At 49.1% G+C, this 19928-nt stretch overlaps 1 protein-coding gene across 1 annotated transcript in view; it reads left to right on the top strand.

The window, feature by feature from the left end:
- The window catches only part of PRKAG2 (protein kinase AMP-activated non-catalytic subunit gamma 2), a 262345-nt gene extending 245139 nt beyond the window's left edge, over positions 1 to 17206 (top strand). Inside the window, exons 10-16 of the mRNA XM_049642318.1 lie at positions 665 to 719; positions 1560 to 1686; positions 4419 to 4584; positions 4923 to 4960; positions 6584 to 6730; positions 9304 to 9397; positions 16069 to 17206. Coding sequence (XP_049498275.1) covers positions 665 to 719; positions 1560 to 1686; positions 4419 to 4584; positions 4923 to 4960; positions 6584 to 6730; positions 9304 to 9397; positions 16069 to 16100 — 659 coding nt within the window. The 3' untranslated portion in view covers positions 16101 to 17206. The remainder of the gene's footprint in view (positions 1 to 664; positions 720 to 1559; positions 1687 to 4418; positions 4585 to 4922; positions 4961 to 6583; positions 6731 to 9303; positions 9398 to 16068) is intronic.
- Positions 17207 to 19928: the final 2722 nt, after the last annotated feature.

Genomic DNA, 19928 nt, shown 5'->3' with positions numbered 1-19928 from the left:
ATTATAAGTAACGTTAGACTAAGATTTAAGTATATTTACAGTTTGACGTGAGATGGTGCTCAGTGGTAATAATGGTAACGTCAAGATACTTCTTCATGCTTTCTGCATAGAAACCTCCGCGAGGCAGATTTCATTACAGTGGGTCTCTAGGAAGATAGTTTCTACAGACTCCCAAGATCCCCAAGATGCAGGTTTTGAGCATGAGTTTGGGGAAACAAAACTTAAGCACATTTAAAGGACAAAGTCTGTTGTAACTTTTATTTTCTATTTTAACTTGTGAAAATTAGTTTTAAAGGATTCTATGAACACTTCTGTCTTAAGGGTGATAGTAATTTGCTAATATTCTAGTGACCTCTGCTGGTTTTGATTTTTTACATCAGATTGCTTGAATATTCTTCTCATTTTTACAACATCTATTGTAATACTGTTTTTAAATGTTTAATTTTTCCACAAAGGCAACATCCCGAAAGCAGCTTTTATAAGTTGTTTAAAATAGTCCTAACTGTAATTTATCCGGTAGTGTTCAGTAAATTGCATTCATTTGCTTTTGGTTTTTAATCCTTCTAATTGTTGTCTGTAAATTGAAGAGTAGTTTAATTTATGTAATAATTACAAACGGCAAATGGGTTGTTACTAACTGCATATTTTCTTTCTATAAAAACAGAGCTTTATTTACAAGAAACATTTAAGCCTTTAGTGAATATATCTCCAGATGCAAGGTAAACTTGTAAAGTTTTTCTCCTTTGAAAACATTCATTCAGATTCTTGTTTTGTTTTCATGATTGCTAGGTGTTTCATCTAGATAGGGGCCAGCCAGCCCTCCCTGACTTCAGATATTGAATTCAGTAGATGTAGAGGCAATAGAAATCAGCTGGTGTTTGTCCAGAGGCTTGATAATGGGCTGGGAGGAGGGTCACGTTAAGCAGTTTTAAAATCCCGATCACCAGCAGCACAAACCATCCGGGGAGCTCTGCCTCCGACCTGTTAGATCGCCTCTGGAGGGTGGTGCCCAGGAACGTGCATTCCGGAAGCTCCCCCAGGGGTTCTAGCGTGCCCTGAGGTTGAAGGTCACTCTCCGTTAGACATGGGTCAGGAGGTCATCGGAAGAACGCGTCACCCCTCGGGAGTCCTCTAGCGCATACGTTTTGACCCAGGCCTTCTGGGGCGGCTCCGGCAGACCCGGGAAGGGCCAGAGCAGCCCCGAAGGGGGTCGCAGTGAGTCCGCTACGGGGCGGGGCCGGGCCCGAGCTCCTGGTCGCTGGTGTGGTCCCTTCGCAGTCCTGTCGTTCTCAAACAGCAGCATTAAACACGGTTAGAACCCCCTCTCCTAGAGATCCGTAGCTCGCGCTTGTATCTGAGATTGACACAGACTGGGAACAATCAAGACCTCTTGCTGAGATACCCAACGTAAAACTTTTCCCAAACACTGCTTTGAGTCAAGTCAACCTTTTATTGCCGTGATGTGAAAACACTGAAAATGCTTCTAAAGCAGGGGTGGTCCAGAGCGTTTTACATTTTTCCTTAAAGCCTCCTAACAACTTTGATGGCTTTTCCCGCAGCCTCTTCGATGCTGTATACTCGTTGATCAAAAATAAAATCCACAGATTGCCAGTTATTGACCCTATCAGTGGGAATGCACTTTATATACTTACCCACAAAAGAATCCTCAAGTTCCTCCAGCTTTTTGTAAGTAGTTTTTAGTGTTTCTAAAGACGTAGTTGCATCTACTTTAACTAATTTACTTCAAGTAAATTGGCTCCTGTCACCCTCAGTGGAAGTGGTTCGCTTTGGCATTGCGATCGTTAGGAGGTCTCCAGCGTTGCTAAGCTGCACTTTCTCAACTTACTGCATTCTCCAAGTTGATTCCATGTAAGAAGCAGTCGCCTTTCAGGGCAAGTGTCAAAATACTCAACACGCTTGAAATTCTCTATTTAAGTTAGAATGTTTCATCACCTAAAACAAGAGGGCAGGAAAGCCATCTGCCAGTCAGTCTCTTTAAGACACTGCTATCTTAAGATCGGTTGAGCCAGCATTTACAGCACATTGCCTTAACGATGCTTTATCGGTATCACGGTTGCAGAAACATTCAAACAATACCGTCCCCAGGATTATCTTATTGGAAATTACAGCGATAGAAAAACCCACAGCGAATAGAATTTTGGCACAAGAATACCATGTTGGTCCAAATTCGGGCTGTGTTACCGGTAGGTTTTCTCAACTGCGTTTGAAACGAGACATCTTCCTAATCATCCCGAACGTTGGCCTCCTTGGTCAATACTAAAGGCGCCGAAGGACCCGAGTTTTTACAAGAGGGCTTTAATTTTTCCCCTTCAGATTACATGCCCTGAATTTGCAGTTAGCCGTCGTTGGTCAGCTAGGACCAGTAGGAGGCCTCATTCGTGGTCCCGAAGAGACGACACGTGAAGTCGTGTTTTTACGGACTGTAGTAGACATTAAAAATCGACCTCAGATGCGCTTCCCCGCTTCCTACCGCATCAGTTAAGGAAATAAAACGGCGCTCTAGCGCGACGCAGAGAGGCCGGCATCCCGACCTCAGCTTTGCCAGACAGAAGCACCGAGGGGTCCGTAGTTGGGAGAATCAAGCCAGTCCTGCATTTTCATAGTTTACCTGGGAAACTAACACTCTTCACGATTAAATAATTGCTAAGACAGAAGGTAGGAAATTGACAAAAAAGCAGGCAGTAGAAGGACAGTGTAGGGGACAGTCAGGGACGGATAGTGCTGGGTAGACGTCCCCCCTGTCAGGCACAGACCCCGGGCCTGCTGTGCGCTGAACAGTATACTGTCGCCCCAGTATCCCAGTTGAGTGGGACCCAGGACGGGGCCGTGTATCCAGGGCCCGCAGGTGCCAGGCTTTTAGCCCACCCACCCCCTAGAGCGATCGCACTAAAAAGTGACAGTAATCGTCATAGCTGAAGACTCTTCAGCATTTGTCACGTGGCAGGTACTGTCCTGCCCGTGTCACACGACACCTCTAATCCTCGCCTCCACCCTCTCAGGTAGGTATTTTTACGCGTCCCCACCTTCGAGGCGGTGAAACTGAGGTGGAGCGACTGCCAGCTCACTGCCGGCAGTGGCTGAGAGGCTCCCGACGGGCGGCCTCTCGGCCTCCCTGCCTCCGCGGCCCTGTCGGCGGGCGGTGTCGCGGCTCCTCTGTGCGGAGGCGCCCGGCTCAGAGACTTAAAGCCTGCCCCGGGTCTCCCAGATGTTTCTGGTCGAGTCCAGCCCGTTTTCACGGCTGCACCGCTGCGGATGCGAAGGAACAGTGGGAGGCGGGCCTTGGTGTCCTCCTCTTCCGTAAAAAGTCGAGGAGGTCCCCTCTGCCAGTACAGCCTTACATTTGGGCCAATATGGTAATGAAGTCATGCTCTTAGAACATTCACCTAGAGGTTTTCAGATTAAAATACAGGATTTTAAATAAAACTTCAGACCCTGATTTTTACTGATCCGAGATCATTTTCTGAGGCAAAAGTGGCCTTTCCCTTGGAGACCGTTGACAGTTAGCCTGAGCGTACAATATGGAACAGGGGTTGTCCTGCGTCACGATGGGCTAGATGACCTAATAGGTCTTTCTTTTTTTTCTCTAAATTTCTAGGATTCTCATGATTTGAATATTGATGAACTCTTTGACTTGAACATTTTGTTTCTTCTAATTGTTCATCTTTTCCTGATAATTATAAGGTACAGCAGGAGGACGGAATCAACTATACCCTTTATACAAGGTGGATTTTTGAAACCGTAGACCTTATTTTGTCTTAGTCAAACATGACCCTAGACTCCTCTCTTCTGACTTCTCCCTCCTCCTCTAAAACAGCCCATGCAAAGAAAAGCGAACTTTTAAAGGTTCTTGCAATTCTGTTGGCCTGTTCTGTGCCCCTCATAATCACAAGGTGGAGTCCTCAGGATGTGGGGGTGGGGGGGGGCCGGGGTGAGGACTAGCTTAGCTCAGACAGCTCTCCTGAGACGCTCTGGGTTTGGAAACGCGTGGGTTCTTGGTAGATATTCCTTAATGCCGACAGCAGGACCAGGAATTTAAGATAAATATCTAAGGATACAGGATTCTTGGTGGCTATGGGTCTGAACTTCCAGAGAGACCTCTTGTTCCCTCTTCTGTCCACGTTTTCCGTGGGTGAAGAGAAGGGGAACGTTACACTGTGTGAGTGCCTTGTAGTGTTTTACTAAGTCGTTGAACAGAAGCGTAGACCCGTAAACCAGTTTGAACGCAGACTGCAGTTCCTACGTGTAGCATTTCCGTGTTCGTTCGGACATCCGGGTAGATGGTCAGAAAACCGCTAACTGTAATCTGTGATACGTAGTGTTTTGTTTCAAGTGTGGACATGTGCACGTTGAAAAGGTCTGCTCGGGCTCTAGAGCATTTGTGTTTATCTTCTGCTTAGATGTCTGATATGCCAAAGCCTGCCTTCATGAAGCAGAACCTAGACGCCCTTGGCATCGGGACCTACCACAACATCGCCTTCATCCACCCGGACACTCCCATCATTAAAGCCTTGAACGTCTTTGTAGAAAGACGAGTGTCGGCCTTGCCTGTGGTGGATGAGTCAGGTCTGTGGGTTTGGTCAGACAGAGACCACGCTTTGTCTCCTTGGGGCAAACTGACTGCTAAGCGGTCAGCAGATCAGACTGGGTGGGTGGCCAGCAAGGGGGGTGGGGATGAGAGTTTCAGACATGGCGGATCGAGTCAGCACCGAGCAGCGCTCGGGTTAGCAAGGACTTGGACCTGGCTTATTTCTACACTGGCTGTTAAGATGGGATTTCACGTCCGTTTAAAATTAGACAAGTTTGTTTAATCGCTAGTAAGCATCTGGCTAAGACTGATTTTAAGTGGTATTTTTTTTTGTCTCTAAGACCTGTTTTTTTCTAACATTTGTTTTCATTTTTAGGAAAAGTTGTAGATATTTATTCCAAATTTGATGTCATTGTAAGTACTTTTAATTTTGTTACACCTGTCGTCTAGAATGCATTTAAAACAGATTCGTGGGGCGCCTGGGTGGCTCAGTCAGTTAAGCATCCGACTTTGGCTCAGGTCATGATCTCACGATTTGTGAGTTCGAGCCCCGTGTCCGGCTCTGTGCTGACAGCTCAGAGCCTGGAGCCTGCTTCGGATTCTGTGTCTCCTTCTCTCTCTGCCCCTCAGAAATAAATAAGTGTAAACTAGGTACATTAACCTGCTTGTGGTTTTCCCTCATTACCAGCTTTTGTGAACGTGAGGACCAGAGGATTCTGCAGACTGCCCAGAGTTACTGTGCTTAACATCCCCTGGGTTAGCAGTGAATAACATATTAGCATCTTCTGGTTTTTCCAGTCTATGTGTAGTTTATCCATTACTACAGCATGTGTGAATATTATAGACGGTCCTATTTCTGTGGGCAAGACATTATTTATTCCATGTGCTTAGTGCTAAACACAGTAATTCAGGGGTCACTTCAGGGGTTATAATCATCTCATTGTTTTACTGATTGGGAACAGCTGTTCTCAAGAAAACAGCAAATATATTCGTTATTTAAAAATTTTTTTTAATGTTTATTTTTGAGAGAGAGACAGGGCACGAGCGGGGGAGGGGCAGAGAAAGAGGGAGACACAGCATGGGAAGCAGGCTCCAGGCTCTGAGCCGTCAGCACAGAGCCCGACGCGGGGCTCGAACCCACAGACTGCGAGATCAGGACCTGAACCAAAGTCGGATGCTCAACCGACTGAGCCACCCAGGCGCCCCCACATTAGAGTTAGTTAAAGTCCTGTTTCGAGGGCTCTGTTTTTGATCCCTGGTGCAAATCTGCTAGATGTAATGCTACATCTTTCTACTGAATGCTTTTTCGCCCCATTCATTTTAAATGCACTTCCTTAGAGTTTTCTAGTATCTCTAAGAAGGGAAACCAAAATTCTGGTAGCCCCAAACGTGCTCTGCATTTTTTACCCTAATATTGATCCCGCCGTTAAATATAACTTGGCAGCTAGCTGTGTCTCTTGTCTCATGCATTCTGCTTAACATAACAGGCATCAAAAAAATCTGCCAATTAGAATTTGGTTGGGTAGGACCCTCTGAGGTTAAAGCCACATGGGTCTGTGGGGGGCTCGTCTGGCCTGTTCTTCCTTCACGGGCTTGACCTGGCGGGTCCCTCGGCGCCTTCCTGGCGAAAACCTTGCCCCCTGGGCAGGGGCTCACAGGGAGGGTCTACTGTTGCAGGCACCCTAGGGTGCTTCTCACCCTTTACAAATGTTAGTCTAAGGATTGGGGGGGGGGGGGGAGGTAGTCTTCCGTGGGACAAGCAGGCAAAATTTAACAGGGTTTGTCGTAATTAAGGTATATCTCGTAAGCTCTGTGCTGACGGCTCGGAGCCCGGAGCCTGCTTCGGATTCTGTGTCTCCCCCTCTCTCTGCCCCTCCCCCACTCATGCTCGGTCTCTGTCTCAAAAATAGATTAAAAAAATTTTTTTAAAAGATAAACAATGTCTTTAAAAATCAGGTCACTTTAAACTTACTAATCTTGGTTATTAAATAGGCGAGCTGAAATCAAAGGACATAATTCACCGCCCCTTTATTACAGAACCTTGCTGCTGAGAAGACATACAATAACCTAGATATCACAGTGACCCAGGCCCTTCAGCACCGCTCACAGTACTTTGAGGGCGTCGTGAAGTGCAGTAAGCTGGAAATACTGGAGACCATCGTGGACAGAATAGTGCGGGCCGAGGTGAGGCAGCCGGGCCAGATCACCCCCTCCCCTCCCACCCCTGCGCACGCCCGCTGCACCGGGTCCTTGCTCGAGGTGCGCGGGGATCCTGAGTCACAGCGTCAGCCAGTGCGATCGGAGATCACGCCCTCCCCGTGTTGCTTGACACATAGTAGGTCATCTGGAAATGCTCACTGCAGTGAACTGATAAGTGCAGTGTCATAGTGGAGTCAAACTGGTCAGAAACTTTCATGGTTTAAAAAGCACATAACTAAGAAAACAAATGTCCCAAGCGCTTTAGGTCCCATTAGGGGATTTACGAACTTAAAATTGTGTCATTGTATACTGCTGTAACAAAGGGAATGGTCACTCAAAACATCCTTTGATCTTCATAAGCCAATGTTCTCGCTTTCCTGATCGAGATAAGAGTAGATGGTCGAATAACTTCGTCTCCTGACCCTCTGCACTCTGGTGCCCGCGTACGTGAGGGTTTTGAGTATACTTGGGATAACGCTTCCGATAAAAGATGAGCGAGATCAGCATATAACGTATCTAATCCAGGATCCCCACTCCCGGAATCTTTCCTTCCCTTCCTCATTAGACAGGGATGGGAATGTTAGCCGTTTATCACTGTCCAGGACTGATATACCGTGTTCTTTCTGGAACTGCCCGGAAGTAGGCAGAATCAATTCATAATGATACATCTGCTTTGGTCATTCTTATTATAAATATGAGAATACAGTCCACGAAGAAAAGCCCCTGATTAGTTCGTAGGCTACTAACAGGCGATCCTAACGTTACATGTGAAGCAGGGGGTTGCAGGGCAAGGCTCCTCTCGGGAGCCATCTTACAGAAACAGCCCCGTCTTCATCCTTGCGTGTTGAAGACTTCACCTTGGCGTGGGCTCACCCGCGGGGCCTCCCCCCGCTACCACTGTTCACAGCTTTTGAAACGTATTTCACTTAGAATCTCAGTAGGAACTCTTTCCTTTTTCTACTTGAGTTTAGTACCCATCACTCTTGTTCTCCAAAGAGTTTTAGTGGACTTGGGAATACATCTTTACTTTTTATGAAGGTCCACAGAATTATGGGCCTTTCGAAGATCATAGGCAGAAATAGGTAAGACCCTTCTTCCTAATTATCTATAAGGACAGTGCACATCCATGTGATGAGATCCTTTACAACGAGAAACGTCCTAGAAGGTACAGAAAAAACATTAACAATGTATTACCAAGAGAAAAAGCCACTTACCGTATGTAGCGTGAGTATATTCATTTACCTGCTCACGTGTATAGAAAAGAGGCCAGAAAGACCCGCGCCACAGCAGTAGCCGTGGCTGGTCCTGGGTGGCGGAGTTCTGGTTAGCGTGGGGAACACCGTCCGGTGATCCTCTGTCCTGAGCTCTCTTGTCTGAGCATATATTATTCTCGGGCAAAAGAGAAAAGCAATTGGCTCGTCTTTTCGGCCCATCTGGCAAGCGATAGAAATTTCTTTGTAATAGGAAATAGGTCATTGAGGAAAAAGATGTAATTTAACACTTTTCTCAAGTTACCCATTTTGACTTTTATCCCCATTGAAATAATTTCTTTCACCAGATGGCTCCTTGCTGGGGGACAAAGGCCAATTTTAGCTTCATTACAGTTGTTGGGGAAAGGGGATACAGTGTCCACAATGATTTAGTTATTTATAGGACATAAATATCACACCAGAATATTCGCTAGTTTAGACTCAGCAACAAATGGCAAGAAAATATTTTTGGTAGTCATTTCTGCCTGGAAGAATGAATTCTCTGGGTAAGATAGCTGCCCCTTGACCTTCAGTCGTTCAAAAGAGAGTTACTTAATTAGCATTATTGGACGTTAACAACAAAATGTGTCCAGTATAGACTAGAAAGCACTCGCTGATCCTAGATACAAGCCATCGTTTTAATTTATAATTATAGTAAAATACTTGTGTTCTATCACAGGATTATTGAAGACCCGAAGTTTTTTTAGAAAAACTTTTCAAGTTTATTTAAGTTCTCTCTACACCCAACATCTAGAGTAAGACCCCACAACACAAGCCACTCGTTTGCTAAAGATCTCAGTGGAAAATGAGATGTGAATATAATGTTTCACTTAATTATAGTTCACTTATCTTCTGGACTGAGCATATTACATAGGAATTTCATAAAGAAAAGACTACAGAAAAATGAAGAACCGTGACCCATTTTGTTCTCGCTCTCATTTGGTTGGACGTCCTTCCCACGTAAATCAGTATCTGAGAGTTACGAGAAACAGATACAACTGTAAAGAATTAAGAACTTACGTTTAAGATTATGGCTGCCTGGTACCTTCATGTTTTGGGGTTGTATCGTTCCTATATTGATATTCTGAAATTTGAAAACAGCGGGACACAGCCGATTTTTCCCACAAGTAGTTAAGAAAGTCAGCACTGCATTGTAGCTTCAGAGCCTAAGACCCTTCAAGGTTCTGCGTGCTGTTTCCATCTCTCATTTGTGGGATGTACTCAGGGCATCGTATACGAAAGACATTTTCCCTTACACCCGTTTTAAACCTTCATGTAAATTCTGACCCACTTGTCTCGCGTTTGCAGGTGCATCGGCTGGTGGTAGTAAATGAAGCAGATAGCATCGTGGGTATTATCTCCCTGTCAGACATTCTGCAGGCCCTGATACTCACGCCCGCAGGTACGAGTGCCGGGTGCTGGCCTTGCCCTTCGTGTGCAAGAAGGGGGGGGGGGGGGGGGGGGGGGGGGGGGGGGGGGCTGCCGGGCGGGGGCAGGTACCCCGTGCAGGTACTTCACCACCGCGCACAGACAGAGCTCGGTGTTTCGGGGTTGTATCGTTCCTATATTGATACTCTGAAATTTGAATTCTCGTGCACTGCCCTGTAAACCATTTTCACTTTCTGGGTGGTTTTTCTTTGTTTTACTGCTCTGCGTGGGTGAGAGATAAAAGTTGATAGAAATTCTGAGGAGCATCCTATCAACAACCAGCAGCGTCTGCATAAGTGAGGATTCGTTGCCATAGTCCTAACCCTTCCCATTCAAAAGCGAAGACTCCTTCAGTTTTGATTTTTAGGACGACTACCTAGAAAACATAGGAGGGGAAATTCTTTGCTCTACCCTTAAAAAAACACACACACACAAAAAACTTGTGTTTTGAGTATATAAAACAGAAGGCCTAAACACAAACTTTTTTCCATTAACAACAGCATATGGGAATTACATTACCTCCCAAACAGCGTTGGTAGCTAACCTCATTTTGTGCCAGACCAGCTCGGCGCAAGCTCTCAGGCCAGTCAGGGAGCGTGCAGGGGAGGGGAGGAGGGGGCTCTGGGAAAGAGGGCTGCTGTGTCTCCTGTGGGCCATGTTCAGTAGTGAGAGGCGGGCTAAGGGGTCCTAAAAGCACCAGCCCTCTCTTTTTCCTCCCTACTCCTCCCCTTCCCACCCCCATCAAGTACAAATAGTCCAGCCTTGGGCCAGACTGACCTGTGCCAAGACGTGCCAAGACTGCAGACTAAGTGACGTACACTCCGAACCCCTAGAAGTTAAACATTAAAGTGTGCGTGTACTCGAAAACAGACACACAGACCAGTGGAACAGAACAGAGACCCCAGAATTGGAGCCACAGATGGCCAACTAATCTTTGACAAGGCAGGAAAGAGGATCCAATGGAAAAAAGTCTCTTTAACAAATGGTGCTGGGAGAACTGGACAGCAACATGCAGAAGAATGAAACTAGACCACTTTCTTACATTATACACAAAAATAAACTCAAAATGGATAAAGGACCTGAATGTGAGACAGGGAACCATCAAAACTCTAGAGGAGAAAGCAGGAAAAAACCTCTCTGACCTCGGCCACAGCAGTTTCTTACTTGACACATCTCCAAAGGCAAGGGAATTAAAAGCAAAAATGAACTATTGGGACATCATCCAGATAAAAAGCTTTTGCACCGCAAAGGAAACAATCAACAAAACTAAAAGGCAACCGAGGGAGTGGGAAAAGATATTTGCCAATGACATGTCCGACAAAGGGCTAGTATCCAAAATCTATAAAGAACTCACCAAACTCCACACCCGAAAAACAAATAATCCAGAAAGAATTGGGCAGAAGACATGATTAGACACTTTTCTAAAGAAGACATCCAGATGGCCAACAGGCACATGAAAAGATGCTCAACGTCACTCCTCATCAGGGAAATGCAAATCAAAACCACACTGAGCACCTCACGCCGGTCAGAGTGGCTAAAGTGAACAAATCGGGAGACTGTAGATGCTGGCGAGGATGTGGAGAAACGGGAACCCTCTTGCACTGTTGGTGGGAATGCAAACTGGGGCAGCCGCTCTGGAAAGCAGTGTGGAGGTTCCTCAAAAAATTAAAAATAGATCTACCCTATGACCCAACAATAGCACTGCTAGGAATTTACCCAAGGGATACAGGAGTGCTGATGCGTAGGGGCACTTGTACCCCAGTGTTTATAGCAGCACTTTCAACAACAGCCCAATTACGGAAAGACCCTAAATGTCCATCAGTGGACGAATGGATAAAGAAGATGTGGTTTATAATGGAAAACTACTTGGCCATGAGAGAGAACGAAATCCTGCCATTTGCAGCAATGTGGATGGAACTGGAGGGTATTATGCTAAGTGAAATAAGTCAGAGAAAGACAGATGTCATATGTTTTCACTCATACGTGGATCCTGAGAAACTTAACCGAAGACCATGGGGGAGGGGGAGGGACGGAGGCAAACCGTAAGAGACCCTTAAATACAGAGAACAAACTGAGGGTGGATGGGGGGTGGGGGAGAGGGGAAAATGGGTGATGGGCACTGAGGAGGGCACCTGTTGGGATGAGCACTGGGTGTTGTACAGAAACCAGTGTGACAACAAATTATATTTTTAAAAAATGAACCCAATTAAATGGGAAAAAATAAACTGCACACATACTACAGTACTTATTTTACTTTGGTTCAGAAATCAAACTAGCCAAGACTAGTTTCCAGTTGGTTTCTAACCTAAAGATGCCCATCTTAAAGGAGTCCCTGCCACCGGCGAGAAATCTCACCTCCTCTGGGTGCAAGCACCGAGGCCGTGACTCCAGCAGAGAAGCAGCAACCGGGGAGGGGGTCCACGGACTGAGGAAACACACGCAAACCCCTAGCAGAAAGATAAGCAGATGGCGCCAGCCCCGTGCTGCGGGACACTCCCCGGCTAGCAGGGCACTCACGCGGCTGTACTTGACGTACGCACGGAGGTCACCCGGAGCAGGCGGGCGAGACCCATCCGGAGCGCGTGATCCCACTCCTGTGCAGCCTGCGCACAGACAGCTCCTTGGTGCGCACGGGGACGGGCCTCGTCCAGGGCGGGCTCGTCCTTGCAGGCACGTACCTTAGCACCTTCAGAAAGAGGCACCCCTCTCCCGGGCAGCTGGCCCGGGCCAGGGCACATGTTCAGCCAGCAGCGTTAGGGCTCATTTGGGCCCCTCTCGGTCTCATGGCCAAGATTCTTTGTGCGTGGTAAGCTCCAGAGTGAACGAATCACGTTCTTTAGCCTCTATGTGCCTAGTGTCACAGACCCAAAGAATGAGAGTGGTGGCCCGGGGCGCCTGGCTCAGTAGAGCATCCGACTCTTGACCTCAGGGTTGTGAGTTCGAGCTCCACGTTGGGCGTAGAGATTAAAAGAATAAAAAAAAATTTTTTTTTAAACGAATGAAAATGTTGGGCTGGATGAGTTGACATTTCCATCCACATTTGAGATTTTTTAAATTCCAAGTCATTAATACTCCTCTGCGGGGAGGAACCCTGTTCCACGGCCGAATTTGGTATGTGCGTTACCATAGAAATAACGTTCTAAAGATAGTAGTTGAGTTAGAATTCTCTGCAATGTAGTGTGTAGAACCTATTTAGGAAAAGTGCTCCGTGTCCCTAATAACTGGATCGCAAGTGAACGTTCGGAGAGCTCTCCGGGAACACGGGCCCTGCCCGCCTCGGATCAGCAGCCCTTGAGATGCCGTCATCGTGAGAGACGGTGCCGTGTAAGCAAGCATCAGGTGAGGGCTCCGGCCTGGCCCCCGTCTCCCCCAGGAGTTGCCCGTGTGTGGCCTCATTTAGCCCCTGGTCCAGGCAGCCGTCCGGTGAGCAGGCTGACCCAGGCCCTGCGTCCTTCCAGACACACTCTGATAGTGTGAACCTGTTTGCGGGCGACGAGGGACCGCAGCCGGGACCCACGCTGCTGGGTGGGAATCAGCGGCAAGGGGCGCTTCGAGAAGGCGTCCGCTGTTGGGTGAATAAAAGCTACCAGTGGTGATTCAGCAGCCAGTGGACACGGTCCTCCATCAAGGACGCGGACTGGCCGTAGTAACATTTTCTCTTCAGCAGTAGCTCCTTGTCACACGTGGACCGTCCAGGCAAACCTGCGCATGCGCACGCGACCAGTGAATAAATGATCGGTTAGCGGTAGCTATGTTTTTTTAGCCCCTTATTTTCTATGGATTGTTCAGCTCTTTCAAAAGTCTTCTTGGGTCTAAAGGGACAATAGGAGAGGCTGCTGTGCTGAGAAAAACGGTAGCGCTCCCGCCAACCTGCCCGGAAAGTCACGAGCCAGATGCGTGCAGATACCCGTAAACGTGTTGGAATGCTTTTGTTCAACGTTTTGGAAGTACGCACAGGCACACCTCAGGGACCCTGTGGGCTGGGGTCCGGACCCCTGCAGTACAGCGGATGTCACAATAAAGCGAGTGGAAGGGAGGTGTTGGTTTTGCGGTGCACGGAAGGCACGTTTGCACCACACGTTTGCGGCGTGTGACGTGTGCCCCAGCACCGTGGCCAAAACGACAGTGGACACACCTCCGTGAAAAGCGACTTTATTGCTAAAACATGCTAACCGCCGTCTGAACTTCCAGCGGGTCCTAATCCTCTTGCTGGAGGGGGTCCTGTCCCACAGTGACGGCTGCTGACCGGGCAGGGTCGTGGGCGCTGAAGGGCGGGGTGGCTGTGCAGTGTCTGAAAATAAGACAGCGGGGACGTTGGCCGCACCGGGTGGCTCTTCCCGTCACGAATGATTTCTCTGTGGCGGGCAGTGCCGTTTGATGGCATTTTACCCAGAGGAGAACTTTCCCCGAACCGGGGTCTGTCCTCTCAGCCCCCGCCACTGCTTCGCCGACCAGGCTTCCAGAACGTTCCAAATCCCTTGTGACCGTGTCTTCGCCGACCAGGCTTCCGGAACGTTCCAAATCCCTTGTGACCGTGTCTTTGCGGCATCTCCACCGGGAGGAGATGCCACCTCAGGAAGTCGCTTTCTTTGCTCCTCTTCGTCTGTCCAGGTTTCATCCTGAGATGGTGGCGACCCCGTCCCTCTAAAGGCTCCACTTCTGATCCCAGTTCTCTTGCTGTTTCTACCGCGTCCACAGTGACTTCCTCCACTGAGGTCCTGAGCCCTCCACGTCCTCTCCAGGAGGGTTGGAATCACCTTCTTCCCAACTCCGGATTATGTTGATAATCTGACCTCTTCCTGTAATCACGAACGTTCTCAATGGCTTCTAGAACGGTGAATCCTTCCCAGAAGGTTTTCAGTCGCCTTCAGATGCATCTGAGGAGTCCCAGGCGTGGCAGCTGTCGCCTCGTGACCCGTGTTTCTTAAATACTAGACTCGAAGGCCGAGGCGGCCGCCTGAGGCACGGGCTGCAGGATGGCGGGGGTGGTGGCAGGCACGAGCACGACCCTCATCCCGTCCGTCTCTGGGCTGTGACCGGGTGCACCGCCGGGGAGCTGCCCCGTCTTGAAAGGGATCTCCGGCTGAGCAGAACTCCGCAGCCAGCGTCCCCTGCTCAGTGACCGTGCTGGAGACCGACGGGCTTCGTCGTGCGTTCACAGAGCGCAGGCGGAGCGGACCTCCCGCCGTTCGCGGGGACCTCGGGTTTTCCGAACGGTCACCGAGCCCCGGCTGCCGGTCCAGGTCACTGCCGCGTCAGCCCCCGACGAGGAAGTCAGCCCCGGGCACGGACTTCCCCTCTCTGGCTCCGAAGGCCCGGCTGGCGTCTTCCGGGAGAAGGCTGTTGTGTCTCCACCGAAGGGGTGGGTGTCGCGCGGCCCCCGGGCCTTCCGGCCGGCCTGCCGCTTCGCCCTGCACTTGCGTGCTGTGGAGACGGCGCCTTTCCCGGAACCTCCTGACCCACCTCTGCCAGCTTCAGGCTGCTCCTCTGCAGCTGCCTCACCTCTCTCCGCCTTCACGGAATCGGAGAGAGTCGGGGCCTGGCTCCGGATTCGGCTCTGGCCTCAGGGGACGTGTGGCTGGTGCGACCTTCCGTCCAGACCCCTGCAACCCTCTCCATACCAGCAGGGAGGCCGCGTTGCCTTCTTAGCACCTGCGTGTTCCCGGAGGAGCGTTTTTTTTTTTTTTTTTAAGTTTACATATTTATTTACTTAAGGCATGTCTGCCCCCCCCAGTGTGGGGCTCGAACTTACAACCCAGAAGCCAAGAGTCGCTCGCTTTTCCGACCGAGCCAGCCAGGTGCCCCTGGAGCAGCCCTTTATCTCAAGGATTTTTCCTCTGACTTGACAGCGGGGCTCGCTGTTTGGTGAAAAGAGGCCCACTCTGGACGTGCCTTTGTCACACCGGGCTTAATCGTTTCTAGCTTTTGATACAAAGCGAAAGGTGGGCGACTTTCACCTGAACACCTAGGGGCCGCGGTAGGGTTGCCACGTTGGCCCGATGTCAAGAGTGTTGCCTCTCAGGGACGAGGGAGGCCCGAGGAGACGGAGGGAGAGATGGGGGGGGGGGACGGCCAGCAGAGCGGTGGGCACACACGCATTTATTGAGTCGCTGCCTGCGTGTGGCTCACGGTGCCGGCCAATGAGTACGGTAGCGACCGAGATCCCTGATCGCCGTAACAGGTATCGTCGTGAAAAAGTTTGCAACGCGGGGAGAATTCCCAAAATGGGACGGGCACGCAGAATGATGCCATTTGGAAAACGGTGCCGGTAGACTTGCCTGAGGCAGGGTTGGCGCAGACCTTCCAATTTTTAAGGACAAAATCACCCACAGAGCGCAGTGAGCGAGGTCCGCCCGCGTGACGGCAACACGCGCACCTTCACCAGGACACACGTGCGTTCTCTCTTTTAAAAACGTTAGCACTGGAACCCCTTTCTTTCCCAAAGTAAGTCTTGCGTATTTAACACTCAGGACCTGGAACACAGATTAGAAGTGGGCTGCTGTGTTTGTAGGGGTCTGGAACGTTCTCCTAAGGCACGGCAGAGTACGGGTGAGGACCCCCCGGGGGGCGGGGACCACCCCTGCTGTGTGCAAGACAGGCCCGGCTGCGACGCGCTTTGATGTTTCATTTTCCATCTACCGACAGGTGCCAAACAAAAGGAGACGGAAACGGAATGACCGCTGTGAGTGGAGAAGCCCTCGTAGGAGAACTTGAACAAAGATTCTGGGTCACGCTTTGCCTCATGAACACTGACCGTGTTAGAAGACCGTAAAATGGCTAAGAATGTATAGCAGGGTTTAGCGATGGGTATTTTTTCCAGTGACGTTGAAACTGAGCATAAGAAACAGGTTTTATGTGTTTGAAGATTCAGCCTTGCATTAAAAGACTGTTTTCAGACCTTTGTCTGAGCGATTTCAAATGCTGTATGTTATTAAAGTGCACTGTGTCCTGAAATTTTTTATTATTTTTCGTTTCAAAGAATTCACTGGTCTGTAACAGGCAATAGGACATAAGGCGAGCGCATGGCTTCTTCAGACCTAGTGCCTTATGTCGGAACACGTGATATGTCATCACTGCGGCCCGTTGCAGCTGGAGCCACACGGTGCTGGGGCGTGACAGTCTTTGGACCTTTACCAAATCAGTTTTGTTCTCATTAGATTTGTCAAACCGTTGTAATTTGGATATAAATCATTACTTTGTAAAACTTTAATGGCAGTTTTACGTTTAAGTGTCTGTTCTGAACTACAGTGTAAACAAAACTGCTTTACAACAGCTTTATTTTTACTTTCCTGCAATTTTTTTTTTTTTTTAACACATCCTGGTGGGTGAGCCTCCCCATGCCCGTTAATAAACCATCGGTGGTTATTTTTAAAAGGCAAATTTCTCATTTAAGTTTGGATCTGGAAAGCGTAGGACTTCTAAAATAGCCACTGTTAAGAGTGGAAAGCCGAAGTTTCTGAAAGCACGGGTGAAAACGTGCTCTGCTAGGCTGGGAACAGGCGGCGGTTAGGAGCAGACAGAGTGCCGGGAAGAGGTCTATTTTTTTCTTGTGTACTGAAACGTAAAATCACGATGTTTGTACGGCTGCTGTGCGATCGTCCGTGTAAATTCTATTGTGGCACATGCAATATGTCATGTGGTTGAAGAGAAACCATGTTTCCTAATGTAAGTGCTCTGAAAATGTCCACACTGTATATATATATATGAGTATAGTTTGATTTTTTTGTTGTCGTTTTGGGGTTTTTTTGGCAGATTGAAAGATTAAAGTAAATCTTATTATCGACCATTTTGTTCAGGACGTTCTTTAAAATACCACGTGTTTCGGCACATATTCATTACAAATCGGCATGAAGTTTCCCACGTAGAGATTTCTTCCCAAATGAAGGAGAACGTGAATTCGCGGATCCCTTTTTCCCTCATCAGAAAAAAACAAACCTGGGGAGCCTGGCTGGGTCGATCGGAGGAGCGTGTGACTCTTGATCTCAGGGTTGTGAGTTCGAGTCCCGTGTTGGGTGTACAGATTACTTAAGAATAAATTCTTGGGGACCGCCTGGGTGACTCAGTTGAGCGTCCAACATCAGCTCAGGTCATGATCTCGCGGTGAGTTTGAGCCCTACATCGGGTTCTCTGCTGTCAGCACAGAGCCCGCTTCGGATCTTCTGCCCCCCCCCCCCTCCCGCCTCCCCAACTCATGCTCTCTCTCAAAAATAAAAAACATTAAAAACATAATAGGGGCGCCTGGGTGGCTCAGTCAGTTGGGCGTCCCACTTCGGGTCAGGTCATGATCCCATAGTCCATGTGTTCGAGTCCCGCATCGGGCTCTGTGCTGACATCTCAGAGCCTGGAGATTCTGCCTTCAGATTCTGTGTCTCCCTGTCTGGCTCTCCCCCACTCACACACTCTCTCAAAAATAAGTCGGTTAAGGGGCGCCTGGGTGGCGCAGTCGGTTAAGCATCCGACTTCAGCCAGGTCACGATCTCGCGGTCCGTGAGTTCGAGCCCCGCGTCAGGCTCTGGGCTGATGGCTCGGAGCCTGGAGCCTGGAGCCTGTTTCCGATTCTGTGTTTCCCTCTCTCTCTGCCCCTCCCCCGTTCATGCTCTGTCTCTCTCTGTCCCAAAAATAAATTAAAAACGTTGAAAAAAAAAAAAATAATAAGTCGGTTAAGCGTCCGACTTCGGATCAGGTCGTGATCTCGCGGTTCATGGGTTCAAGCCCTGCATCAGGCTCTGCACTGACAGCTCAGAGCCTGGAGTCTGTTGCAGATTCTGTGTCTCCCTCTCTCTCTGCCCTTTCCCCGCGCGCGCGCGCGCGCACACACACACACTCGAAAAAATTTTTTTTTAAGAAATTAAAAAATAAAATATTTTTGAAAAAACCTTAATGACTCACACACTTTCTCTCCATTATTAAATAGAATACATTCAATTAAAAGTCGACCCGGGGGCGCCTGGGTGGCGTAGTCGGTTAAGCGTCCGACTTCAGCCAGGTCACGATCTCGCGGTCCGTGAGTTCGAGCCCCGCGTCAGGCTCTGGGCTGATGGCTCGGAGCCTGGAGCCTGTTTCCGATTCTGTGTCTCCCTCTCTCTCTGCCCCTCCCCCATTCATGCTCTGTCTCTCTCTGTCCCAAAAATAAATAAAAAACGTTGAAAAAAAAAATTTTTTTTAAAATAAATTAAAAAAAAATAAAAGTCGACCCGCAGATTTTCTTACGCTGTCACTTTTCATTTCCTAGTTAGGCCAGCTGTGAGAGAGCACATGTACACGTTTCCCCATAGAAACAACTGTGGTTGTGACTTAGGTTAATGGTCATATTTGGGAGAAAGCAAAAACAGTCACAAAGCTGCTAGAACCCCAGTTTTGAACCTCAAAACATCTGCTTTCAGCCCGCCCCGGGTTTGTGAAGCACCCATGAGTCTGCTCAGACTCCCATGTACCACATAGAGCGTATTCTGTGTATGTTCCGCTTCAGAAAACCGCGCGGGGCCATTTACAAAGAAACGTGCTACGATTCTCTCTTCCCACGAGGCACACTCAGTCTGGCGGGCCTCGGGCAGGGTAGGGTAGGGCGGGGCAGGGCTGTGCCAACGTGCCGGGCAGCAGGGTTTGGGGCGCACCTGCACCTGTTAGGCGCCAGCGGGAGTGGGGCGGCCCCTTCTCAGACGCAGGGCTGTTGCCCAAGAGCATCTTGTTTCCGGCAAGTGATAAAGACCGGGTTCTAGGAAGTGTGCCTCTCTGTGCCCTTCTAGAAATAAGGAGAAGTGGCACTTCCAGAATCCTAACGAGGAAAGGATTCTAAGGGAAAAGCCTAGCTGCCCCGAGAAAAACCACCTGGGAACCCTTGCTGGATGCGCCCCAGGTGTTTGCAGCGGCCTGTCCCCTCGAGGCTCCCAGGACCCCCTTGCGTGGCAGGCTCACTGCGCCACCAGTGCCCACGGACACCCTGGCCCTCGCACCAACGAGGAGCTCACAGCCCCCAAAGGCTTGCGCACGACTGATGAGTGATCAACGTGAAAGCAAGAGCGTAAAAAACACACCACGCCGGTTCCGGAAGCGGAGAGGGCATCCGTTCCGTTTCACATTCTAATCTCCAAGGAAAACTGGACGGACTTCCTGAACTGATGACATTTCTTACATTTTCCTAGAGAAACATTTGCGTGAGCAGACCATCCTCTTTAAACCACTGGTTCTCGGCGGGAGAGATTGTGGACCCCGGGGGACACTTGGCAAAGTGGATACGCTTTCGCTCGTCACCACTGGCGGTGGGGATGTGCCGCTGGCACCGGGTGGGCAGAGACCATAGACCCTGCGAGCGAGCCCCGACGACACACAATGTGCAGCCCAAGATGTAAGTGAGGAGGTTAGAAACTCCGCCCCGAACAATTACAACCTTCTGGGTATTTTTGATTACCTTCGTTACTTCCTAACTGAATCCATCTGTCTTTGGAGGGGGGAAGAAAAAAAAAAAAAAACACCTGAGCAGGCAGCCTTTCTGGGACAGGGGACAA

This window comes from Panthera uncia, chromosome A2, assembly GCF_023721935.1.
Source record: "Panthera uncia isolate 11264 chromosome A2, Puncia_PCG_1.0, whole genome shotgun sequence".
NCBI classification, from domain to species: domain Eukaryota; kingdom Metazoa; phylum Chordata; class Mammalia; order Carnivora; family Felidae; genus Panthera; species Panthera uncia.
Note: the sequence above shows the minus strand (reverse complement) of the source record. Positions and strands in the feature narration are given on the sequence as shown.